We start from the raw sequence: 27,424 nt of genomic DNA, 5'->3' as shown, positions 1-27,424 counted from the left end.
ATTTTGATATGTTGTATTTTCTTTATCATTTGGTTCAAAATTTCTATAAATCCTTGTGATTTCTTTCGTGACAAATAGGTTATTTAGAAGTGAGTTTTTTTGATTTATAAACGTTTGACGGCTTTTCTGGATGTACTATAATTGTTTCTTTCTTATTAAATTCCGATGAGATCAGAAAACATGCTCTGTGTGACGTCCGTCCTTTGAGACCAACTGAATTTCTTTTACAACCCAGATATGACTTATCTGGATGAACATACCATGTGCACTTGAAGAATGTGTAATCTGCACTTATTGGATGGGGTATTTCTTAGATGTCAACTAGGTTGAGGTAGCTCAGAGTATTGTTCAAATCTTCTATATCCTTGCTGATTCTTTGGTCATGTTGCGCCATAATTCCTAAGAAAGGGATGTTAAAATCTGCAACAGTGGCTGCAGATTTGTCTATTTCTCTCTTTAGCTCTTGTTACTTTTTGCTACACGTATTTTTTTTAAAAACAGATCTTTATTGGAGTATAATTGCTTCACAATACTGTGTTAGTTTCTGTTGTACAACAAAGTAAATCAGCCATATGCATACATATATCCCCATAGCTCCTCCCTCTTGCATCTCCCTCCCACCCTCCCTATCCCACACTTCTAGGTCATCGCAAAGCACCGAGCTGATCTCCCTGTGCTATGCTGCGGCTTCCCACTAGCTAACTATTTTACATTCGGTAGTGTATATATGTCGATGCTGCTCTTACTTCGTCCCAGCTTCCCCCTCCCCCCGCCATGTCCTCATGTTCATTCTCTATGTCTATGTCTTTATTCCTGCCCTGTCACTAGGTTCATCAGTACCATTTTTTTTTTTTTAGATTCCATATATATGTGTTAGCATACGGTATTTGTTTGTCTCTTTCTGACTTACTTCACCCTGTATGACAGACTCTAGGTCCACCCACCTCACTACAAATAACTCAATTTCGTTTCTTTTTATGGCTGAGTAATATTCCATTATATATATGTGCCACATCTTCTTTATCCATTCATCTGTCGATGGACATTTAGGTTGCTTCCGTGTCCTGGCTATTGTAAATAGTGCTGCAATGAACATTGTGGTACATGTCTCTTTCTGAATTATGGTTTTCTCAAGATATAAGCCCAGTAGTGGGATTGCTGGGTCATATGATAGTTCTATTTTTAACGGAGCTGGAGGAATCAGGCTCCCCAACTTCAGACTATACTACAAAGCTACAGTAATCAAGACCGTATGGTACTAGCACAAAAACAGAAATACAGATCAATGGAACAGGATAGAAAGCCCAGAGATAAGCCCACTCACATATGGGCACCTAATTTACGACAAAGGAGGTGAGAACATACAATGGAGAAAAGACAGTGTCTTCAATAAGTGGTGCTGGGAAAACTGGACAGCTACATGTAAAAGAATGAAATTAGAACACTACCTAACACTATACACAAAAATAAACTCAAAATGGATTAAAGACCTAAATATAAGATCAGATACTACAAAACTCTTAGAGGAAAACAAAGGAAAAGCATTCTTTGACATAAACCACAGCAAGATCTTTTTTGACCCACCTCCTAGAGTAATGGAAATAAAAATGAAAATAAACAAATGGAACCTAATAAAACTTCAAACCTTTTGCACAGCAAAGGAAACCATAAACAAGACGAAAAGACAACCCTCAGAATGGGAGAAAATATTTGCAAATGAAACAACGGACAAAGGATTAATCTCCAAAATATACAAGCAGCTCATGGAGCTCAATATCAAAAAAACAAACAATCCAGTTAAAAAATGGGTGGAAAACCTAAATAGACATTTCACCAAGGAAGACATACAGACGGCCAAGAGGCACATGAAAAGATGCTCAACATCACTAATTATTAGAGAAATGCAAATCAAAACTACAATGAGGTATCACCTCACACTGGTCAGAATGGCCATCATCAAAAAATCTAGAAACAATAAATTCTGGAAAGGGTGTGGTGAAAAGGGAACCCTCCTGTACTGTTGGTAGGAATGTAAATTGATACAACCACTATGGAGAACAGTATGGAGGATCCTTTGCTACATGTATTTGTGAAGCTCTATTATTTGATGTATACACACTTATAACCGTTATGTCATGCTTATGAATTGACCCCTATATCATTACAAAATGATTCTATTCATCTCTGGTAATTCTCGTTGTCTTAAAGTCTATTTTATCGGATATTTAATATGGCCATTCCAGCTTTCTTATGTTTGTTGTTCCCATTACACATCTCTTTACATCCTTTTAGTTTTAATTTACTTGTCCTTGTATGTAATGTATGTCTCTTACAGACAACACAGTTTGTTCGTGCTTTTTTATCCAATCTAACAACTGCTGCCTTTAGATTAGAGTGTTGAGTCCATTTACATTTAACATAATCACTGATATGGTTCTATTTAGTCTGCCATTTTGCTATTGGTTTTACATTTGTCCCATCTTTCTTTGTTCCTGCTCTTTCTCCCCTACCTCCTTTGACTATTGTGTTCATTGTGCTCAGTGTTCATTGACTATTTCATTGTATTCCATTTTAATCCCTCTAGTTATATTTCTTTCTAGCTATATGCCTTTCTATTATGTTTTTAGTACTTGTTCGAGGTATGTGCTAGGCTAGCAGTCCCCAACCTTTTTGGCACCAGGGACCGGTTTTGTGGAGGGCAATTTTTCCATGGAGAGCAGGGTGGAGGGGAAGGGTTCAGGTGGTAATGTGACCAATGCGGAGCAGCGGATGAAGCTTCGCTCGCTTGTCCGCCACTCACCTCCTGCTGTGCGGCCCAGGTCCTAACAGGCTGCGGACCATTACCAGTCCGTAGCCTGGGGGTTGGGGACCCCTGTGCTAGGCAATATCTAATATGCCTCCCAGTTATCCCCACATCCCTTGTGTAATGCCCTTTTCCTGAGTGTGGACTGAACCTAGTGACTTACTTCTAATAACCAGAATCTGGCAAAAGTGATGGATTATCACTTTGAAAACTACCTTACGAAAAGACTCTGGCTTCCATCTTGCTTACTTCCTCTGATGGAAGCCAGCTGCCTTATTGTGGGCTGTCCTACAGAGAAGTCCAGAAGCAAGTAACTGGATGAGGCCTCTGGATGACAGCCATAGAAGACTGAGGGCCCCAAACCAAGAGCCCACATATAACTGAATCCTATTAAACATATAAGTGAGAACAGAAATGGATTATTCCCTCAGTTAAACCTTCAACTGAGACCACAGTCTCAGCCAATACTTTGATTTCAGCTTTATAAGAGAACCTGAGCCAGAAAACTCAGCTATGCTCATGAAATAAATGTTTGTTGTTTTAAGCTGCTAAGATTTGGAATAATTTGTTACACAGCAATAGATGACTAATAATGATTTGGGTACATGGAAGTGAGGTGCTGCCTAAAAATTCGCAAGTGTCTTTTGAACCAGGTAGTGGTCAGAGTCTAGAAGGATTTTCAGCAGTGTGCCAGAGAAATACAAAACTGACTTTAACAGGCTGTTAGTAGAAATCTGGAATTTGAGGATATTGCCAGTAAGGGCTCAAAAGGAAGTGAGAAATCCTTTTTATACAGTGGTAGAAAGCCACACCATCATCTTCAAAAACACGAAAAATAGAAAACATGCCTAATGAATTGGGTGAGTGCTATAGCTAAGTAGATTTCCAAGCAAAGTATGTCTTGCCGCTTACAGTAAAATGCAAGAGGAGAGTAATAAGTTAAGTGAAGGACAATTAAAGAAAAAGGAACTGGGGCTTCATGGTTTTAAAAATTCTTAGTCTCTCCAGAAGGCAAAATATGAGCAATTAAGAAATGGCACCCAAGCTAAGTTTGCGCACTGCCTAGAGATTAAGCCAACAGTATAAATCAAAAAACCTTTTGTTAAGATCAAAAAGATCAGGGCTTCCCTGGTGGCACAGTGGTTAAGAATCAGCCTGCCAATGCAGGGGGCATGGGTTCGAACCCTGGTCCAGGAAGATCCCACATGCCGCAGAGCAACTAAGCCCGTGCGCCACAACTACTGAGCCTGCACTCTACAGTCCGCAAGCCACAACTACCGAAGCCTGTGCACCTAGAGCCCGTGCTCCGCAACAAGAGAAGCCACCGCAATGAGAAGCCCGTGCACCGCAACGAAGAGTAGCCCCAGCTCGCCGCACCTAGAGAAAGCCCTCACGCAGCAACGAAGACCCAACGCAGCCAAAAATAAAATAAATAAATTTATTTTTAAGAAAAAAAGATCAAAAAGATCAAAGGTGGTACATCAGAGTACATTCACACATAAAGACCTTTAAAAAGATTAAGGGTGTGCATCTCAAACAACAGGGCTTCTGAAAAACTTAAGGACACTGTCCTTCAATCTTCTGAGAAGTAACCCAACCTAAAAAGAGATTAGTATATGTGGCTTTTGTCTAATGGAGTGAACACACATAGGAGTCATAGGAGGTCTACAAAGGTTTTGAGAAAATTATATCAGCAAAATCACTGCCCTTGGACTGAAAGGGACAGAGCACAAAATGAAAAGGGATCATTGGACACCCAAAATTCTTCTGGAAGGAAGCAGACTAAGAAAACTACTCACCTGCAAACACAAACTACCCAACCGCAAACACATACTATTTTTCATGAAAAAGAAAGGATAACTCAGAAAATGGAATCAAAAACCTAGTGGGAGGAGCCAGGAGACATGGAGTATTATACCCAGATCTTGAGCCCTAATTAAGGAACTTCCAACATTTGCCCAACTGGATTTCAGAATTGCTATGGACTTCTTTGTACCTCCTATTATTCTCCTTTTTAGAAATGTCTATAGTAATTATTGTATGTTGGGCGTGTGGGGAGCAGCTAACTATTGGAATAGACATTTCTCCGAAGAAGAGACACAAATGGCCAGTGAGCATGTGAAAAGATGCTCAGCATCGTTAGTCGTTAGGAAAAGTGTTAGTTAAAACCACAATGAGATACCACTAACGTGCTCATTACAATGGCCAAAATCTAAAACACAGAAAATACCAAGAGTTGAGGATGTGAAGAAACTGGAACACTCACATTGCTAATGGGGATGTAAAATGGTACTATTTTGGAAAATGGTTTGATTCCCTAAAAAAGTTAAAAATACACTTACCACACAACCCACTGCTGGATATCTACACAAAAGAAATGAAAAACACATGTCCAAACAAAAAAACGTATATGAATGTCCATAGCAGCATTATTCAGAATAATTAAAAACTGGTAACAATCCAAATATCTATTAACTAGTCAGTGGATAAACAAATGTAATATACTCATCAATGAAATACCATTCAGGAATAAAAAGGAATGAATTACTGACACATGCCATATGAACTTCAAAAACAATAACCAGATGCATAAGACTACATAATTCATGATTCCACTCATATGAAACTTCTAGAAAAGGCAAAACTATAGTGACAGAGCAGAGCATTGCTTGCCTGGGGCTTGGAGTAATTCCATATTATAAAGATATTAATTCTTCCCAAATTGATCTACAGACTCAGTGCATTCTCAATCAAAATCTCAACAGGGGCATGTGTGTGTGTGTTATTAAAACTGGCAAGATAATTCTAGAATTTATATGGGAATGCAAAGGACCAAAAAGAGTCAAGGCAGTCTTAAAGAAGAAGAAACCTGGAGGGCATGCACTACACTAACAAAAATCAAGACTTATTTTAAAGCCACAGTAACTAAGGCAGTGTAGTATTAGTACACAGACAAAGAGACCATCGGAGGAGACGAGGGTCCAGAAACCCACACAAGTAAAATTTTCTGGTTTACAATAATGGTGTCAACTATAGTAGTGGGGAAAAATAGCTTTTTTAAATGATACTGGGTCAAATGGCTATCATTTATCCACAGGAGGGGTGGGGGGATGACCCCTACATCACTTCATACATAAGAATCAACTCCAGATATAGCACATATCCAAATGAGAAAGGTAAAATTAGGAAGCTTCTAAAAGGTATCCCCATGATATTGAGACAGGCAAGGTAAGAAATCTTAAACAGGACACACGCAAAAAAGAATATCAGAGATGACTGACTAAAAATAATATTATAATTAAATATTGTTCAACAGAACATACCAGTGAATGTGGGAGAAGACATTTGCCATACATGTATCAAAGAATTTGTTTCCAGAATATATAAAGAGTTGCAAAAAATCAATGGAGAAAAGACTGACAAACCATTTTTATTAAAATGGTAACAAACAGGAACTTCACAAAAGAAGATACCCAAATGGTCAACAAGCATAGAAAAGTGTGCTCAATATCATTAGTCATGAGGGAAAATGCAAATTAAAACTCACATCCACCAGCCTAGAATTGCTAAAGCTAAGAGAGACTGACCAACCAAGTACTGGTAAAGATGAGGAGCCACAGACTTTGAAAGCCTTACTGGTGGAAATGTAAATTGCTATAACCATTTTGGAAAACTCTTTGGCAGTATCTACCGTAATTACACTTCCAAGTCAACACAGTATACATATGTGCACTAAGACGTGTGAAAGAATGTTCACAGGATTATTTGTAATAGCTAAAAGCTGGGAAAACCCCAAACATCCAACAATGGCAGAATGGACGTAAAAATGTGATATATTCACACAGTAATAAAATAAAAAGAAAAATCCATTGCTAAATGCAACAACACGGATCAATCTCACTACATAATGTTGAACAGAAGCTGGAAAAAAGTGAAACCAAAAACTAATCTATGTTGATATAATGCAGAATAGTGGTCACCTTTTGCGGGGACGATAAATGATTGGGAGGGAGCGAGAGAGGGGTTTCTGGAGAGCTGGTCATGTTCTCTATCTTGATCTAAGCAAAGAAATGATCAACACAAAATGCAGAGCGCTGGCCTTTCAGGACAAGGGGGAGGAGGCACGGCCGAAGGTCTCCTGGAGTAGTGATGTGCTATTTCTTGGCTGGGTTAGCAGCGTAGGGATGTTTATTTTCTAACTGCTCTTTAAACTGTGCCTGTCATTTTCATACACTTTTTACATATATGCTATGCTTCACAGAGGTAAAACTTCTTAAGAGTAATACAACTACTGCCTTATAAATCAGAAAACTAAAATGAGAACTTTAGATGTCACATCTTTGCATTCATCTGAGCAGCAAGTAATACTGTTATATACCATCTGCAGAAGAGTTTTCTTACGGTATTGCTAAATATCAATGAAACATAAAAATAATTAGCAACAATTAATACCGCAGTAAAGTATCAAATAACACGGAAAGTAAGAAAATGAAAGTAACTTCCACGGATCCACAACATATTTATTTCAGTATTTCAAAGGGAACTTTATTAGGAATAAAAAGAAAAATAAAACTAAATTTTAAATAAATGAGAAGCTTGACAAAACCAAAAAATGACCAGAGATTCATAAACATTTTAAGACTTCGTATTTTTCCCCATTTCCTACTTTAAAATAACACATTTGATTTTAAAATTAAAAACCAGCTTTAAAAGTCACTCATTTAAATCAACGTTTATTAATATATCTCTGGTTTAATAGTATCAACACTCAAGAGAGTATTTTAATTCCCTTTAAGTTTTACAACACACATAAGCTTACTGTCATCCTTTTTTGTTTAAAAGATCAGAACTAAACTGTTCAATATTATGATCTCACAAAAAGAAACTTGCTTGTGAAACAAAGAGATATTTATTACAAAGCCCCACTCGTTAAAAAATTTTAAAAAGGAAGAAGTGACTAAATTTGTCAAAAATTTGACTCAATGAAAAAAAAAAGTGTAAAAGAAATGCAAGGCCATTATTTTCAAAGCTATTCCATCTCAGTTACAAATTGTTGTCACTAGGCCATGCCTTGGTAAATACCTAAGAATGATATTTAATTAGCACATCACTGTTGAAAATTAATGAGCAGCTAAGTGGTCCCATGAGTGTGTGAAACATACTGTTCTATTGAGGATCCTAAGAAACAGTTTCCACCCTTGTTTATGAAGCAGTCTTACCCCTAGAGCTCAAGGTTAAACGTCTACCTAACAAGTGTCCATTCTGGCAAAAAGACCAAATTAATCCTATTTGTTCCTCACTAAACGTTCTCTCCAAACACAATGATGAAAAAGATTGACTTTTCTTTCATTAATTTAAGAAAAATGATTAATTTTTCTTTCTTCCAAAAAGACTTGTTGGGGAGAGGTCCTCTTAAACCTTAGACTGACCAACAGGAAGCTACTAGATACTGATCACGGGCGATCCTCACCAAAGAAGGGAGATACCCACGAAGTGCAGTAAGCGCACAGCACAGGTCTCTCCCGGGGGCAGAGGCAGTTTAGATGCACCAACACTCACCTCCCACTTCCCACCTAGACAGCAGCTCTCCACCTGGCAGGAAGACCCAGGTCTAGAACTCCAAGCCCCACTTGATAGCCCCTAATCACGTATGGCTACTTGAACTAATTAAAACCCAAAATTCAATTCCTCAGCCACAGAAGCCACACTGCAAGTGCTCAGCAGTCACATGTGAATAGTGCCTGCGATACTGGACAGCACAGCTGCAGAACATTCCCACCACTGCGGGGTGTTCTATTATACTGCTGCAGAATATACGTAGCATACGTATGGAATGAAGATATGTAATGTACTACTGCAGAATGTATCTTTGCCTAATCAACAGGGCAATTCTTAAATAAAATGAATGTACTTTTTGTGAATAATATTTAAGGATGTTTTACTACGTGTAACCCCAACCATAATTATTTATGCCAATGGATATAAAGAATCCCTAGAAAGGAAAGGTAATGATAAGCTCCCCCATAAATTCATCCAACAATTTAGAAGCAGGGGATATTTATAGGGCAGTGCCATTTACATATAGAAATGGAGTTTAACAAATTTAAAAGATTCTATCTACTATAGTTGTTTGAGTATACAGACTAAAATTTAAATCAATATTTTTAAAGTGAAAAATGTTTTTTCGCACAGATCAACCTACTCAACCATAAGTACATTTTTTCATTATACTTGGTCACCATCTGCTGGCGATGTTCTTAAACTGCACCAGCACATGAAACGCGGGCTGTACTGGGAGACATTTTTAAAGGACACAGTCTCAGCTCTTCGCCACAATGCATTCCTGGAAAACCACATCATAAAGAGGCTCATTGTAAAGCAAATCATATTTTCCATAAGGGCAGGACTATAATTAGATTATTCATGCCAAACTAAAATCTGGCATCAACCCATGGAAAGATCTCATTAAAGCAAGATGCAGAAATTATAGTCCTCTATACTCATTTAAAATAGGATAATTATTCTCCAAGTCCTTTCTTAAAGGTATGAACATATTTGTTATTTGAAGGACACAACATAAATCAAAAGATAAAACTTTAATTTATATAAAGTTAACCTAAATCTAATATGGTAAAAGTAATATATAATAAATAATAATTCTGCTTGCATGCTCCTAGAATTCTTAAGCAATCTGGATGATGATCTTTATAAAGTGGCATCTGAGGAAATGTAAACAACTGCTGCCTTCTTTTTCAGCAGTGAAGTCCTCTAAAATAAGCAGCATTGTCTCTCCTCCACCGTGAAGCAGTGTTTAAAGGTCGGCATTGATTCCACATCTCTCCTCTTTGCTTTCTCCTAACTCATAACTCTTAACCAAAGTTTCCAGTAGAAATAATAAGGGGTATTACATCATTCTTTTTCATATTCCCCTACCCAGAACCTAACTACACTCTGGTGATAAGCTACCAGACCACATCATACTTGACTGAAAAGTTATAAAAATAATTACAAGCCATTAAAAAGAAGCTTCAAAACATTTTTCACAGTACAGGAGGACAAGAATAAAACCTATTATCTTTGTGTCTGTCTTTGTGATAATGCACAGAAAAAAGCACACAGAGATGACAAGAACTGAAGTCTAATATCACTTAGGCAGCTTCTAACACACGCTGCGATAAAATGTTTAAAAACAGGGCCAGCCACACTGTGTTCCCTCTATCCTGGAAAAGGGGGCTTGCTGAGTTATCTAAATAAAGACTGATTCAAAGCCTCTTTTATTTTATTTTTACTTTATTTATATTTTTATTTCTTTGGCCGCGCTGTGTGGCTTTCGAGATCTTAGTTTCCTGACCAGGGATTGAACCCGGGGCCCCGGCAGTGGACGCACTGAGTCCTAACCACCGGACCACCAAGGAACTCCCAAAAGCCTCTTCTAAAATACTATTACCTCTCTTTATTCTGAGAGTGTGCAGGATTCATACTTACAATCAGAACTTTTCTGCATAGCCATTAATTTCTTTCTCTCAGGAACACAGAATGACTTTTAGGAACTGAAAATAATTAATGACCAATGGATCTTAAGACAATACCCTTTGGGAAAATTAGATAACGAGAGAAGCAAAAGAGCAGTCACTCTAACAAGCAAGCCCCTGTGTGGCCTGTTAAAGTAACCATCCCCGCACCACTGATGATGGCGTCAGCAACAGCCAGCACTTTGACAGGTCCCGTGTCAGAGGCTCGACGTGCAGTATTCACTTCACCCACACGACTCTGACGTTAGTACTACCCCCATCTCCATCTTACAGGTGACGAAACTGGGGTTTAGAGAAAGTAAGTAACTTGCCTGAGGACACATGGTTGCCAAGTATCAGAAGTGATATTTGAGCAAAGGCAAACTGCCTCATTTCAACTCAACCTAGAAATAACCAAGAACAAAGGTATAGTCGCCCAAGATTGCTTACACAGGTCAAGTGGAGAAAAAATGGATTATAGTGAAGTTTCCATATTTGCTGCATAAAGTACTCATGCCTACATGGAACACCAGAAAGAATATGGGGTCTGGAATCACAGAGACCTAGATTCCAATACTGAATCCATCACTGGGAAAGTTTATTGACCTTACTGAAGCTGTTACCTCATCAATAAATACAAAGGGCAATTTTGCCAACCTCACGGAATTACAGAGAGGATGAAATCAGACAACTTACAAAAGATTTCTAGAAGAGTATTTAGCATACAGTAGGTGCTCCATAAACGTACAACTTGCCTCACTTGGTTCCTATTTTAACGAACCAGAAATACAAGTGAAATCCACAAACATTGAGATTATTTATTGGGAAAATTTCATTCTTATGTTTAAATCTGTATATTTGCTATACATATGGTTAGATTTATTAATGTGCATCACTACTGTAAATAGTGTGTATGCCCAAGCATTTTAATAAGATAGTATTTTGGAAGGCAACTTGACACTATCAAAAAATGTGTGATTATTAAAAATAACAGACACGTGTCCAAAAAGTTTTGAACTTTTCACACCAGATTACTCCCACTCCCTAAAGGTAAAACAGTTTCGTACATGGCACCCAGAAATATTCCATGCAGGCGTACCCATACGTATCCATATATCCTCTTTAAAATACACACATACACATACACACACACACACACACACACACACGAATGGAAGCTTACTACACTTTCACGTACTTCTTTTCAACTTTATATACCTTAGAGATCATTCCACACTAGCCCATATATTTTTGTTACCATTGCACAAGACGCTGAACCTACAACTAATCCCACCAACAGCTCGCCCATTAAATGTTTTCCTGTGCCCAGCCACGGCATCAGTAATAGCCCCCACACACACAGGCGCATGACGATACATGGACCAGGATGCCAACTAAGGCGTTCTCTAGAACACTAAAGAATCAAAAGCAACGAGACGGGTGAGGTACAGTAAACCTACGCTATGGATTATTACCCGTGATGAAAAAGATTACACAGGTTACATGACACAGGATTAAGACACAGTTAAGTGGCAAAAGAACACTACATGTAGTACAAGCCAACTTATCATTTTTAATTACATACGTGTGGGTATGTGTGTACTATGGAATGATACACACCAAACTGCTGATGCCAACTACCTCTCGTGAGGGAAGCGAAGTAAGAACGTGGAGAGAAGGGCTCTTTTTACTCTTCATACTTCTACATTGAGACTTTTACAAAGAGCATGTACCATACACAGACTGTATAATTTTCTAAAATGAGGATAAAAACTATATCAGTCATCTACTGCTGCATAACCAATTACCACAGACGTAACAGCTTTAAACAACACGTACATTTTCTCATAGTTTCTGTGGGTCAGAAGTGCAGGTGCAGCCGAGCTGAGTCCTCTGCTTAAGGCCACACAAGGCTGCTGCAATCAGGGTTTGCCCAGAGCTGGGTTCTCATCTGGAGACTCAATGAGGGAAGAATCTGCTTCCCCACTGTCACGGTTGTCAGCAGCTTCCGTTCCTTCTGGGTATGGGATTCACGGCAGCCTGCTTCTTCAAGCCAGCAAGGAAAAGACAGCAAGCCTCTAGAGCCAGTCTGCCAGCAGGGCAGAGTCCTATGTATCGCAATGTATTCATGGAAGTGACAGCCCATCACCACTGCCATATTCTATTGGCTAGAAGCCACTCACAGGTCCTGCCCACACTCAAGGAGGAGGGACTGTACAAGGCTGTCAACACCCAGAGCAGGATCTCGGGGCCCCCTGAAACTCTGTGTACCACAAAGACAGTTAGGATCTTTACCGTCTCTCAATGGTAAGCACCTGAAAGATGACCGGGAAGTAATTTACATGGATATATCTCACGGTTGTCTAAGTGAAATTAACCAAACTGCACAGGGAGGAGATCTATGTCTACGGTCTCATTAGTAACATTTTGTAAAACCATGCTCCAAATTCAAATATAATTCAAGTATTTCATTGTCAAGAAAAGCAGCAGCTATTTGACATTAAATACAATAAAATATCTCTAATAAAATGGCAAGGCAATTTGGAAAGTGGTTTTTCTAAAATAAACCATGGGTAATAACATAAGCTTACACCAAGAACTATGAAAAAGGAAAGCAAAGGATAAAACCAGGACAGGACTAGTTATGTGTTGAAACTGTCTGAAGTGAAATGCTAAGTTTACTAGTGTGCAATGTGTATTTGGTGGAAAAAAGCATGATGATAAGCCTGATAGAATATGACCTCATAATACTTCTAATGTGTCTAGAATGAGGCTACATGCCATATCCTACAGGAAGAATAAAGGTAAAGGAAAGGTGCCATCTCTATTGAATAGGGAGTCCTAACAAAGAGGCTTCAAAAGGACTCTGCATCTTTAATAATATAAAAAGGCTAGGACACAAACAGCATAATCTAAAATGCCATTAGAAATACTTCACATACAAAAAGGTCTAAGTAAAGCAGGATTTTATAAAGTGATCAAAAAAGAAACACTAAGGGGGAAAATCTTTTAAGATTAAAGGGGACGTTCAAAGGACAAGTTGAAGTGGTTGTAACATTTATGAGGCAGCCTTAAACTTCAGTTCTAAGTAACAATCAATTATTCACTACAGAAACATACATGTGTCAAATATTATAAGCCTCTTAAACTTTTTAAACAATGTCTTGCAGAACGGAGGAGATGTATTACGTCAACACGAGCAGATTCTAACTTTTTCAGCAGCACAGTATGACCACTCAGAGCAAAGGAACAACTTCAGAAAAAAATATGAAGCCAGACCATCAATAGATTCCACCACCACTACTGATCTGATCTCACACATTTTGTATTTGGTCTTAAATCAATTGTATTGCCTTTAGATGAAGTAAATGTTAGTTTTATTTTTAAGTGCCTTCATGTACGTAAAATTACAAATATCTGTTAATTAATGTATGTGCAAATTCAAATTTTTAAATAGATCAAGTTAAATTAAGAGAAGCATGTAAGTAAAGATACCCCTGAGTTTTGTTTTTGCAGCCCTACTTGGCCTTGGCCTTAGTGAAATTCTAGCACTCGACTAGAAAGAGACTTGCCTTTTCCAGTTGCTTCATTGTCTTTACTAATTGCATTGTTAAAAATATAAAACGGTTAGGACACAAACAGGGCATCTCTGTAGCCTATAACCATACATCTCTTAACTTCTTCCAAAATTTATCCTTCCCTCAACTTTTTCTAACAGTACTTTTTGCAAATCCTTGTGAGCCATTCTCTCTGCCACAATATGCCTGTCTCAGAGGGGTTGTGTCCAGAATAAATTCAATGTGTGGCAGTGCCTAACAGCCCATTCACTGACTCGTGTACGCACTCACCAAAAACTAAGACTCATGCCGTTTGTCACAGGTGCCCGCCCAGGGCCAGGCACTGGAAATACCGTGCAGACAGGAAGAACACTGTCCCTGCCGCAGTCTCTGTAAAGAGACCACAATCTCCTTACACCCCCGCTTACTGCTACAAGGCTAACAAAAATTCCACAGTCACACCTCTTCTGCTTCTGAATCTCCTAGGAAGGCAAAATTTAGTATTTAACACCACCTGCTATGGACTCATCTATTCATTCCTTTTCACTCTTCCGAAACATGTCCTTAATTATACCACCTCTTCCTGTTCCATATTAATTTGTTTCCCCTTTCTAATAAAAAAATTTCATATGGACTGGATGTCTTGCTTTATGTTCACCTGTTCTTTTCCACCATAATACCTGAGGTCTGAAAAACATAACCAGACTATATCAACTATGAAGACATTTCAAATTACTAATAAGATTTCTGTATCTTTCAAGGAATAAACTGAAGAAAATTATAGCAGAAAAGAGAGATTACACTGTTAACCTAATCAAATTCCAAAAATTAAAATTACCAAGAGAATGGTGAGGAGTGACGTATGAATTGACACTGTCCAATATTTTAACATTTCAGGGAACAGTGCCAAAGGTAAAACTCAAAATCTGATAAAAGTCCAATTTAAATCTATCCGTCCTAAAGGCCAAAAGTTATACTACAACAACAATTGTTTTATTGTGTACTTAAAAAACTCAGAAGTTCACTTTTATTTGTTCTAAAAATCCTATTTAAGCTTAGTACTCTAGTAAGAAAGCGCAGTTTAATAGGGTTTATGTTTGCATTCATTATTTTATTAAATCAAAACGAATACTGTTCAATGAGGGGGAAAGGAGAAAAATTCAAGCATAAGCTTCAAGATGGATATGGAGGATGTTATATTTGGTTGAAGTCAGTGAAATGTTCTTAATTCATGCTTGTCATAAAGGAAAACAGAGAATTGTGTCATTTAAAGATTTTCAGGCACCACTTTCCAAGCAATGGAATTGATAAAAATATTTAACATATATCCAAAAAGCAGCTAAAAACATAATATAATCTTGAATATACAATAAATGGAAAAGCAAAACTGTTATTTTACCTATACAACATGACTTCATAGCCCTCAACTTCACAGCAAAAATATAAAGTAAACCAACTACTTACCATAAAAAAAAACATGGAAAAATGGAATGTATTAACCAGTTCCAAAGACAGGCTAAATAATGAAACACACTTGAAACCCCAAGTTCATGGCGTACCTGTGGACATGGGTCGGCGACCGTACCAAAGAGCAATCTTCTCCAGAAGAAAGCGTCCGTGATTCGCTGAATCTGCGCTCACCGTTCCCCAGCTCACCCATCACCCAGTCTGGTAATCCTTCTGGGCTGGACCCTTTGGCTTGTGCTGGATTTGGTTCATCAAAATAGATGGACTGATTTTTAAAAATTAGAAAAATTATTCTTTCAAAATGTACTATATGAGATAATCAGTTAAGATTTCCATCAAGTTTAGTGACAACCTTTCAAATACTCAAATTCAATTACATAAAAATATATAAAAATGTATCATTCAATGAAATATTAAAATACATAAAATGGATAACTTATTTACATTTTAGTTGTGCTGTATAAGAAATCTGATAAATGATAAAATTACATGACAGATACATCTAATAATGATTTATATTACAAAAGGAATATTAGCTGTATGAAAAGATAAGTGAAAAGTTCTTTTTAAATCTTGTGCTCTCCTATTTCTTTCTGTGATCATTAACTACTCTGCACACACATCAGTAGGCAGAGAAACCAAAATCAATAAAAATCAGAAATAAAAATTAGGAATCTCTTCATCTAGGAACAACAGACTTGAAGACCTAGAATTTAGTTGCCACAAGCTAGCTGAAAAATCCAAGACAGGTCTCTAGGCCTTTACATGATTAACATTTGTAAAATAAAGCCCTTTCCTACAATTCCATAAAATGAGTGTGAAAGGGAAAGCATGATACAGTACACTCATATTTCAACATCTGAATCTGTTTCAGAAAATGTTCTACCTTCGGTCATTAAGAATAGATGGACCGGGACTTCCCTGGTGGCGCAGTGGTTAAGAATCCGCCTGCCAATACAGGGGACACAGGTTCGAGCCCTGGTCCGGGAAGACCCCACATGCCGCGGAGCAACTAAGCCCGTGTGCCACAACTACTGAGCCTGCGCTCTAGAGCCCGCGAGCCACAACTACTGAGCCCGCGTGCCACAACTACTAAAGCCCGTGCACCTACAGCCCATGCTCTGCAACAAAAGAAGCCACCACAATGAGAAGCCCGCACACCGCAACGAAGAGTAGCCCCTGCTTGCTGCAACTAGAGAAAGCCCATACGCAGCAACGAAGACCCAATGCAGCCAAAAATAAAAAAATAAAAAATAAATAAATTTTTAAAAAAACTTTAAAAAGTCATTCAATCCAACCTCTCATTACATTAAATAATACATATAGAAGAGCTTAATAAACTAGAATTTACTGACATCCATAAATTATTACATAATCCAGTGAAAATTAGTGGGAAATTAAGGCTCAATATTTAAAAATTCATTTTAATTTTTTAAGAAATATTGTAGAATACTGCAGGATGACTAAATCAATTAAGTATGGTTCCATTAGAGCTCAATATCTGATTTCCATTCAAGGTGGGAAAAAACTGAATCAGGGAGCAAAAAACTAGTTTTAGCTAACTTATTATCTAGGACTTGTAACTTAATAATATGACCATTCCCAAATGGGATGATAAATTGACACTTCTAGAGAAACAAACTAACGCATCTTTTGGTCAAAGACACCTACCATGTACGAAGGTAAAGTTTTCAGCGTCCCTGGCTCAGGGCGGTGGGTGAAAGGGCCCTCGAGAGCCCCTCGCCTGAGCATGTGCAGTAAGAGCTTTGCGTACAGATTCCGATTCCTCCTGCCTGTGACTCCCGCTCCTGTTCCTGAAGGCTCACACAGTTTTCTAATCCAAAGTGCACACCTCTGCCGCTCTAGAAATACACAGGGGCTGTTAGAGACTTGAGTTCTCAGAAAATAAAACATTACATTAAAGACCCATAAAACATCCGCTCTAGCCTGCAGCAGGGGCTGGCGGACAGCGAATATTTTAGGTTTTGCAGCCATATGACATCTACCCAACTCTGCCGCTGCAGCATGAAAGCAGCCACACACCATTCACACCACACGTCACCGAATGGTTATGGCTGTTTTCTAATAAAACTTTACAAAAAAGGCAGCAGACTGGATGTGGCCCAGGGGCTACAGTTTGCCAACCCCTGGTCTAGAGTTTAACTTTATCAATTAACTAGTAATAAGAACTCAGGATTGCTACCAAATAAATCTCTGAGACAAAAATGTTGCTGTAAAACCATCTCTAAAATAATTTTAGTTGTGTTGAAAACTCTTTCTGTAATTCTCATTACCCAAACCAAGAGAGAGAGAACGCAACCTTATTTAGCATTTTAAACCTAATCTAAAATTGAATCTCAAATGTTTCATTTATTAAAACTGGTAATCTTCAGGGATTTGTGGATGATTTATTTAGGAATTTCTTTTAACCTCTCTAAAAATAATTGAGGGTTACATATTTACATGTAATTTTGAAAAATAATTATCCCTTTAAAAGCTACCTTAAAAATGTAGCACAGTTTAATCCACATATAATGACCTATTGACTATCTTATCTTACCTCGACACAGAATTGTTTTTAGGTCTCAGAAAAACCATTTTGACATTAATCTTTTATCAGTCTAACTCAATTTGAGGATTATATATCTAACACAAATCACAAATCTGCTTCAATCTCTTAGTTTCTAAAGGTCATATTCATTTATTGTTTTACCTACAAAAATCCCTGGGCAGATTTACCACTTTGCTCATACTGGATTTATCACTACAGGTATGAAAGGTAGTCTCTAAATAACTTTTGTATTTTTAGCTTTGAAAATTATATAGTCACGAAACAAACTTCTTGAAATATCGGGCATACTTTGTGCAAAAAGAAAATACAAACTAAAACTGATAAACTTAAGCAAACAGTTTTTTCAAACTATGTATTTTTATATGCCCTGCAGCAAACTGAAATCCATATAATAGTCGATGAATAGATCTTAGTACAACAACTTGGCTAATGAAAAAAATTAATTCCTCTATTTAAAATAATGGGGAAAACCATTATCAAAAGTAGAATTTAACTATAATGAAATTTAAGTTATTATGAATGTTCAGGTTCTTGACTGGGATGTGAGTTTCTGAGCATTCACTATGAATTAATTACATAAAAGAGGGTCAGGGATGTACCAATACATCCTGACAATGAGTCATGAACCAAAGATTACAATTAATCCAATTCTATGTACCCCAAATCCTTTTTTAAAAGAAGATGAGGGACTTCCCTGGTGGCGCAGTGGTTAAGAATCCGCCTGCCAATGCAGGGGACACGGGTTCGAGCCCTGGTCTGGGAAGATCCCACATGCCACGGAGCAACTAAGCCCGTGAGCCACAACTACTGAGCCTGCGCTCTAGAGCCCATGAGTCACAACTACTGAAGCCCGCGCACCTAGCGCCCGTGCTCCGCAACCAGAGAAGCCACCGCAATGAGAAGTCACCCCAAGAAGCCCACGCACCACAAGGAAGAGTAGCTCCCACTCGCCCCAACTACAGAAAGCCCACGTGCAGCAAAAACGACCCAATGCAGCCAAAAATAAATTAATTATTTTTTAAAAGTGATACTGCATCTTAAAAAAAAAAAGAAGATGAAATATGAGGATAGTTTGAAGTACATTTATAATGAGAAATTTTAATATACATTTATTCTAATCAGCAGATCTAAGACAAGAAGGAAAAAAAGGCAGTGAGTATCAGAAGAGGACACAGTATAGAAATATCATTAAATACTAATTCAACTAATCGTGAATGAGCCACGGGACAGGAAATGTTCATTTTAAGAAAAGCAGAGGAAGAAAGTAGAGGTTACCATCCAACAAGGCAAGAGAAGAAGGCAGAGGAAGAGGCGTGAAGGGAAGACCACGCCAAGCCACCCTCGACTCGGACAGGCTGCAGGCCCTGTCTGGTACGACGGGTGACCACAGAATGCGTTAACTCATACACTACGCTCCCTTTTCCCAACGCAGCTCCCTGGAATAAAGATCTAATATTGAGCTGGCTCCTCATGTTGAATATGAAGTTGACTCAGATACCTCACAGAAACAGGGAACTTGGACAACACTGGGGTAAAAGCCAGTCTCCTGGTCCCACTCTGAACCCTCCTCGCAAAAGCTCCCAAATCAGATTTACCTTTACGGCCAGCCTTGCGCCTACTATGACTCAGAGAATCTTCCTTGCTCCTCAAACTCTCTTCAACTGCTCTCTGATAAACCTTAAATTACCTGAAAATCTTTTACTTGAGACAAAGACTCACAGAGGAGAACAGGTTAGGAATTGCAGACAAGTTGGCAACAAAAACTCATTCACACTTGATTTTATTCAGTCAACCAATGAGCATGTAAGACGAACAGATTCTTTTCTGCTTTGATAAACAAAAGGGTCAGAGACAGGTGGACAGCAGGCTCCTGAAACAGGAACCATCTTCATGGTAGGAGGAAAAAGACGCAGGAAAAAACAGTTTCAGCTAACTTTAAAGACCCATGCAATTTAAGCTCATGACGTGTGAGAAGTGGTCTCACAGTAATAATACCTTTCCACAGTTCAGTAGGACATCATGACTAAATTTGTTTACCCTCCAACAGCTCAAGGTAAACAATCCTTTATCAGCTTAAGATGAAAAATGTTATTAAATGAATCTACTTTTCATTTTGAACGTTCATGGATTCGACTAAATAATACCAAGAAAAAAATTCATTTTAAGAACGTAATTTTCAAACATAATCTTACCTGACCTATGGGGTAATTTTAGAACAAAGGGCTTCATATCTACCACAAAGTGATCAAATTCCGCATCCAGCTTCTCCCATTTTTCTTCTTCACTTCCCATTTCCATAATTCAGCCTGTAAAAGATTTAAAATTAAAATATTAAGATCTGTATGCTGAAAACTACAGAACTCATGAAAGAGATCAAAGGAAACTCAGTAGTATTAAATACCCCCAAATTGATCTATAGATTTAATGCAATTCCAATCAAAATCCCAGCAGTATTCTTTGTAGATATACACAAGGTGATTCTAAAATTTACGTGGAAAGTTAAAGGAATTAGAATAGCAGAAACAATTCTGAAAGAGAAGAACAAGTTTGGAAGACTCACATTACCTGATTTAAGATGCACTATAAAACTACAGTAGTCAAGACAATGTGGTATTGATGAAAGGATAAGACACATAGACCAATGGAACAAACTAGAGAGTCCAGAAATTGACCAACACAAATGTGGACAACTGACTCTCAACAAAGGTACAATTCATGGAGAAATGATAGTTTTTACAACAAATGATGCTGTAACTATTGGGGATCCATAGGCATAAATAAATTTAAACAAATAACCTCACTCTGTATACAAAAATTAACTCAAAATAAATAACAGACCTAAGTGTAAAATGTAAAACTATAAAACTCTTAGAAGAAAACATAGACGAAAGTCTTCATGACTTGCGGTTAGTCAAGGATTTCTTAGACATAACACTAAAAGCACTACCTGTAAAAGAAAAAATTGATATATTGGACTGTATCAAAATGAAAAATTTCTGTTCTGCAAAGAACTCTTTCCAGGAGTTGAAAAGATAAGCTACAGCCTGGGAGAAAATACTGCAAATCATTTACCTCAGAAAGGACCTACATCAAGAATACATAAAGAACTTTTAAAACTAAACCATAAGAAAACGAACAACCCAATAAAAGTAATCAGCAAAAAAAAGTAGTTCCTTTACCAAAGAAGATATACAGTTGAGAAGTAAGCACGTGAAAAAGATGCTTCACATCATTAATCATTAGAGAAATGCACATTAAAACCACAGTGAGATATCACTACCTGCCTGTTAGGACAGCTGAAATTAAAACGGCAAACGCCAGCAAAGCTGCTGCGGGCGCAGAACGAGAGGCCTTCTCACGCGCTGCTGGGGGGAACACAACGCGGTGCAGCCGCTCCGGAGGACAGGCTAGCCACTGCCCACCCGGGCACACATACCCCTAGCGGGGGAGCCAGAAACCCCCTCTTGGGCATTTATTCAGGAGAAGCAAAATCTCTATTCGCACAGAAACCCGGATGTACTGTTTCTAGCAGCTTTCTTCTTCTGTAGCCACCAAACCCTGGAAACACCCACGTGTCCCTCCCCCGGGAAATGGATAAACCGCCGTGGCCTCGCCACACAACGAAACAGGGCTCGGGCAGAGGGAGGAAGGAAGCGCCCACGGGCCCCGCCACAAGGGGGAGCGTCCACGCGCGACGACGCGACGCGCAAGGCGCCGTTCCCGGAGGGCCGCGTGCCGGACGGCGACACCCGCTCGTACGGCATCCCCGAAAAGGCAAAAGCCGCAGGCACACGGAACAGCTCGGCGGCGCGCTGGGTTAGCGCTGGGGCGCACGGAGGGCACACGGGGCGCTGCGATCGTCCCGCGCGCCTTCTGCGCCCGAGGTCATCAAAACCCATTCTGAGTCTGTGTAAAACTTCATCACACTGCACGCCAAGAAAGCGATTTTAAGCGTACGTAAATGTAAAATGTTTAACTTCCACCAAAAAACGTAAAATACTGGTCCTCGTACTTCTTCCTAATCAGGAAGAAAACCACTGAACATGAAGGGGGTGGACCCCCAAACTCAGACACAGAGCTTCTGACAAAATGTCTTCCGCTAAAAATATACCCAACAGCCCACATGTTCCTCTCAGGTTCGAAACGCCTTGGTAAGGATGCGCACCATCTCCACGCCATGCACGGTCCCCAAGCTGTCATGTGTCCAGTTTACAAACCACATGTTTGGGGAAAGGCTCCGGTGTGCCTCGTCGGCGGCCCTGCTCCACAGACGCCCTCCCTCTGCTCAGCGGGCCCCTAACGTTCCCCGGGGCGCCCACCTCAACACCAGCAGCCCCTGCGCGGACGGCCCTGTCCCCGGCCCCTGTGCGTCCGCCCGCCGGCCGTCCCTCGCAGCCCGCGGCTCCCTCGGGGACCAGCGCGCCCCGCCGGGGGTCTTCCCCCCGCTCCGGCGGGCACCGCCCCCAGCCACGGCTCTCGCAAGCCCGTCCCCAACGCCCCTCTCATGAGGCCCCCGCCGGCGGACCGGACGCAGCGCTCCCCCCGCATCGCTGCCGCCCACCAAAATCCCCTTCGGCCGATCGGGCTCGTTTCCTCCCTATTCCGCACGGCAGCAACCGCTCGACACCGTCCTTCGCTCCTCAGCTGAAGGTCTGCTGGAGGAAACGGGCACCGCCCTGAGGTCCCACCGGAATCCTCCGTTTTCTCCCATTTCGCCCTCCGCAAGGCAGCCCTGAAACTTTTACCAGCCCACTCCAAGCCCCTAAGCCGTTCCAGCTCCCCTGACCCTCCACGTGGGAAGCTCACCTCCTCCTGGGAGGAACAAGGCCTGCTCTTCCCTCCACCTCCCAACTCGCCTCCTCGGGAGCACATCCTCACGTGCTCGGCCCCGCGTCGGAAGCGCTGAGCGTCCGCCCTGCCGCCGAGACCTCCATCGCTGTCAGGGGCCTCGTCGCTGTTTCACACCGACTCCTTCCCCTCCGCCGTCCCCATTCGCTAAGCCCCGTGAGCCAACACAGCAACAAACGCTCCGAAATGTCTCAGAACCTGCCCGTGGGCCTTCTTCTCACCGCCGCTCTCTCAGAGCAAGCCCTCCCCACCGCCGACGCACCCGAACTCTCCCTGCTGCAGACCTCACTGGCACCAGAGATGTCCCAAGTACAAAGCTCCGCTCATCACTTCCTGTCTCCACCGCCCACTGCCACGGGACAGGATCCAAACCCGAAGTTAGGCCTGCCAGGGCCTTTGCCTTCTGAGCTCCCTACACACACGCGCACACGCACACACGCGCACACACACGCGCACAGATGACCATGCCCCACCGGTGAACTCCCTGCCTTTCTACAAACACTCCAAGCCCTTCCTTACAGGATCACACAGGCGGTCCCCCTGCATGGAGACATCAGCAAATGCAGCTCAGACATCACTTCAGAGTAGAGCTTGCCCCACACATCCCAGACTCATCTCTCCATCTCAGTGTGTACTGCTCACATCTGCGCCACGGCATTCATCACGCTGTTACCTTTTTCTTACACATCTGTGTACTATTCACAGGTCTGCCACCATCTGTGAGATGCTCCTGAAAGGCAGGGACCGTGACTGACACATCTTAGTAGGTACCCAGCACATTCCACGGCACATAATAGAAGCTGAAGAATCGACTGGTAAATAAAAGCTAACTAAAGGGATTAATGTCCTACTTTTACATGACTAATACAGGCAAACCTCAGAAATATTGCAGGTTCAGTTCCAGACCATGGCAATGAAGCAAATATCCCAATAAAGCGAGTCACACGAATACTGTGCTTTCCCAGTGCACATAAAAGGTATGTTTATGCTATACTATAGTCTATTAAGTGTTCAATAGCATTATGCTAAAAAAATGTACATACTTACCTTAATTAAAAATTACTTTATTACTAAAATAAAAGTTATCCATCATCTGAGCCTTCAGCAATTCATAATCTTTTTGGGGGTGGAGGGTTTGAAATATTGCAAGAATTACCAAAATGTGACCCAGAGACACAAAATGAGCAAACGCTGTTGGAACATGGCACTGGTAAACTTGCTCAAGGCAGGGCTGCCACAAACCTTCAATCTGTAAAAAACGCAAAAGCGTAATAAAGCAAAGCGCAATAAAACAAGGTATGCCTGTGGTTGTTTTTTTAAAAAAAAAAAAATTCTGTTCTGAGTACCAAATAGGTCCTCTAGAATAGAAATACTATTGCCCTTAATTCTATTTACCAAAACTGGTCGTTGTACCTTCTGCATTACAGTAGAAGAAACATATTTCAAATTCAAGACTTGGTTAAGATAAATTTTATTTAAGTGCATTTTCTGATTGGTTAGTTGGCTTGGTGTTATTTGGTTGCTAGGTTTTGTTTTGCATTCCTACAATAACTAGCTGCATTCACACATAACTCCATCAGTTATGTACCTGGTAACAGAAGGCTATGATACCACTGCTGGATGTTAGATCATAAAGCTGAAAAGCAACTATTCAAGTGGATGAACAAACAAATGGAAACTCATAAACCCAGAATTTTAAGCACAGCTTTGACCTGGAAGTGTACTTCCAGGCTTAAACAGTTCATCCTGCCCACGTACTCTAACATATGCCTGAGAGCACCCGTAGCTAGGGCTAAAACAAAAAGATTCCTAATAATCACTAATTCTCAACAAATCTTTGACACAGGCAGGAGATGTTAGTGTTTAGAGGAAATGAAAACTCAGTAAAAAGACCCAAAGTCGTGAAATTAAACATAAAGCTCAGACTAAAATTCTGAAACCATTAGCCTTCACATCCATCATATCTGACCTCTTGGCCATTTAAATATGAATCAGCAATATCTCCAAATAATAAGGAAGTTGGAGAAAAATAAAAGAATCATAATTGCTATAATAACATGCAATACTGGAGTACACATTTTTTTTAAAAGCACAATAAAAAATCAGTGTGACACTTGGTAAAAGCTAAAACTCAGCTTTTCCTTATCCCTTATTTATTCTCCAACAAAATGAAAAAAAATTAAGTTACCGTTCCAAACTTTCAAGGAATTCTTGCTACACAAATTACATCTTATAAGTAGGTTATATCTACTTAGTCCCAGCTAATCAAAAAGTTTTATTACGATTTATTAGAATTGCAGATTTAAATTATTAGAATTAAAAAATAAGGAAAGCTGTATCTTTGACTTAGGTTTAAAATACTTAGAGCGTGCCTGCCAGTCACATAAATTAGTGCAAACGCAAAAAAGAAGTAAACTGGGTGAGTCTTGCTTATAGCTATGATACAGTTGGATCATGTCTTTTATCTAACTCACCGGCACTGTCTCTTTTTAAACCTGTGTCTATGTGGACAGCTACAAAATGGGCTCAGACCTCCTCAAGGTGCTGAGCAGTCACAGGGGTCAGCAAAGCATAAGCCGGCCGCAAACGCTAAAGGTCCTGGGAAAGCAGCCACACCGCTCAGCAAGGAACCCACCCCACATACATCAGGCCCCAAATAAACACACCCCTCAAAGTTGCATAAAGTCAATTTTGTTCAACCAAGCCATACTTTAAACAGATGGCGGGCCATTACACAAAACTTGAAAACCGTCCTCCGGTACATGCAGCTGGTTTACAGGTGCCTGTTTCACCCGGCTCGCCCTTCTGGGTGCTTGGACAGTTACCGAGCACTGACCGCGCCCCGGCATCACCCTGGAGACGGGGGAGCACGCCGAGGCCTCGGGGGGCCAGTGACGGCCCGGGGGCCCCAGAAACGGGCGGCTGGGCCGCAGCCTGAGCCCTGCGGGGCGGCTCGTGCCCCCGCACCGGCCTTTTCTATCCCGTGTCCACGCCCCTGTAAACAGGGAGGGCGCACGAGCCTCACTCAGCACACAGGCCGCTCGCATGTACGTCCCTCGTCCCTCGAAAACTCGGACCCGGGACACTGGGTCGTGCCCGGCGGGCCGGCGGCGGGCCGGGCCTCCCGGGGGCCGCCCCCCCAACCGCGAGGGCCCAGGACGCCGTCCGGCCCCGGGTGGAAGTGCTCCCGCCGGCCTGAGACCAGGGCCGCGACCCGGGTGAGGCGGGGCGGCGGGGGGTGAGCTGGGACCCGGGCCGAGGCCCCGCCGCGTCCGCGCGCACACGTCTCACGGGCGCGACCCCGTCAGGTGCCCGAACCCCGACATGCTGACCCGCCCCAACTTTCTCAGAGCCTCCCCGCCCTCCTCGGCCCGGACTCCAGTCCGCCCGCGAAGCAGCGGCCGCCCGCGCCCCAGAGGCCCCCGCGGCGCGCGCCCCACAGGCCTGGAGAGAGGCCCGGGCCCGCCCACGGAGCGACCGCTCCCCGCGCAAAATTCCACCCGAGAACCCGCGTGTGGGGACCCCGGAGGGGAAATCGGAAAAACGAGAACCTGGCGCCCCTACGTGCAAGCTTTCCGAGCGGCCGCCGCCGTCGCCGCCGCCGCCACAAAAAGGTTTCAAATCCGTGCGGGCGCAGCGGTCGCAGCCTCACAGCAGGCCCAGAGGGTGGGGGGAGCCGGCTGGGCGGCGGGACGGGGGGAGGTGCTCAGCTCACAGGCCCCGCCCCCTTCCCCACGCCTCCGGCCGCGCGCGGCGCCGTTGCCATGGCGACGCTCCGGTCCTCTGCTGCCCTGCCCAGCCGGCCGGGGGCGGGGACTTCCGCATTCGCGTTTCCCCGGCCCGCAGGCCACGCGGCGCCGTTGCCCTGGCGACGCTCCGGGCCTCTGCTGCCCCTGCCTAGCAGGTCGGGAGCAGGCACGTCGGCGCTCGCGTTTCCCCGCCCCGCTGCGCCGGGCGGCGTTGTCATGGCGACGTCTCGGCCCTCAGCGCAGCCTCCGGCTCGCTTTCCAGCCTGGCGGCCCCTAGACCAATCCCAGGCCTAGACTCCCGGGATGACCCGACCACGCACTGGACACTGCTGCCTTCGGGCATCCCACTCGGACAGTAGCTTGTGAAAACTTTAGGGGCTGTAGAGAAAGAACGGGTAAAGAGCAAAGAACATGGGGTTGTAGTAGGATATTCACAGAGGGTGGACAGACGACATTGAAAGAATCTAAAGAACTGAGAATTTACTGCCCGGTATCTCACAACCCAGAGGTGAATACCGTTGAATTAAAGGAGAAAATGAACACTGCTTTTTTTTTTTGCATTCATAACTATCCAAGATCTAAAAAAACTTACCCCAAATTCCGAAGATGCTGAAATAATATGAAAAGGCTTTGTGTTTACCAATTTTGGATAGAATAACAAGATCAAGAGGAAAATGTATTTTTGCTGCTCCCAGGAAGTCTCATCCACCTCGGGGCAGTCTCCATGTCTGCACTGCTATGTTGTGGTTTTCTTTGGTCTTCTGTTACATTTCTGGAAAGGCTCTGAACTATATATATATTTTAAAATACCGAACAGAAACAAAATTTAAATTGTAAAAACACTCACTTAAATGAAATTCAGTTTACCACTGTTTTTCATGTAATTTCACACAGGATTCCTTCTGCAATATCTGCAA

At 41.5% G+C, this 27,424-nt stretch overlaps 1 protein-coding gene across 13 annotated transcripts in view; it reads right to left on the bottom strand.

Moving 5' to 3' along the window:
- Positions 1–26,417, bottom strand: part of CEP112 (centrosomal protein 112) — a 414,548-nt gene extending 388,131 nt beyond the window's left edge. For 6 of the 13 annotated variants that reach the window (XM_068530224.1, XM_068530233.1, XM_068530231.1 and 3 more), the window contains exons 1-4: positions 22,717–23,009; positions 20,103–20,216; positions 17,010–17,200; positions 15,431–15,603 (exon numbers count right to left, since the gene is read on the bottom strand). In XM_068530224.1, the coding sequence (XP_068386325.1) occupies positions 15,431–15,603; positions 17,010–17,200; positions 20,103–20,208 (470 nt within the window). In that variant the 5' untranslated portion in view covers positions 20,209–20,216; positions 22,717–23,009. The other 7 variants (XM_068530225.1, XM_068530226.1, XM_068530227.1 and 4 more) reach the window with 7 other exon arrangements.
- Positions 26,418–27,424: the final 1,007 nt, after the last annotated feature.

Source organism: Eschrichtius robustus, chromosome 20 (genome assembly GCF_028021215.1).
Source record: "Eschrichtius robustus isolate mEscRob2 chromosome 20, mEscRob2.pri, whole genome shotgun sequence".
Classification (NCBI taxonomy): domain Eukaryota; kingdom Metazoa; phylum Chordata; class Mammalia; order Artiodactyla; family Eschrichtiidae; genus Eschrichtius; species Eschrichtius robustus.
Note: the sequence above shows the minus strand (reverse complement) of the source record. Positions and strands in the feature narration are given on the sequence as shown.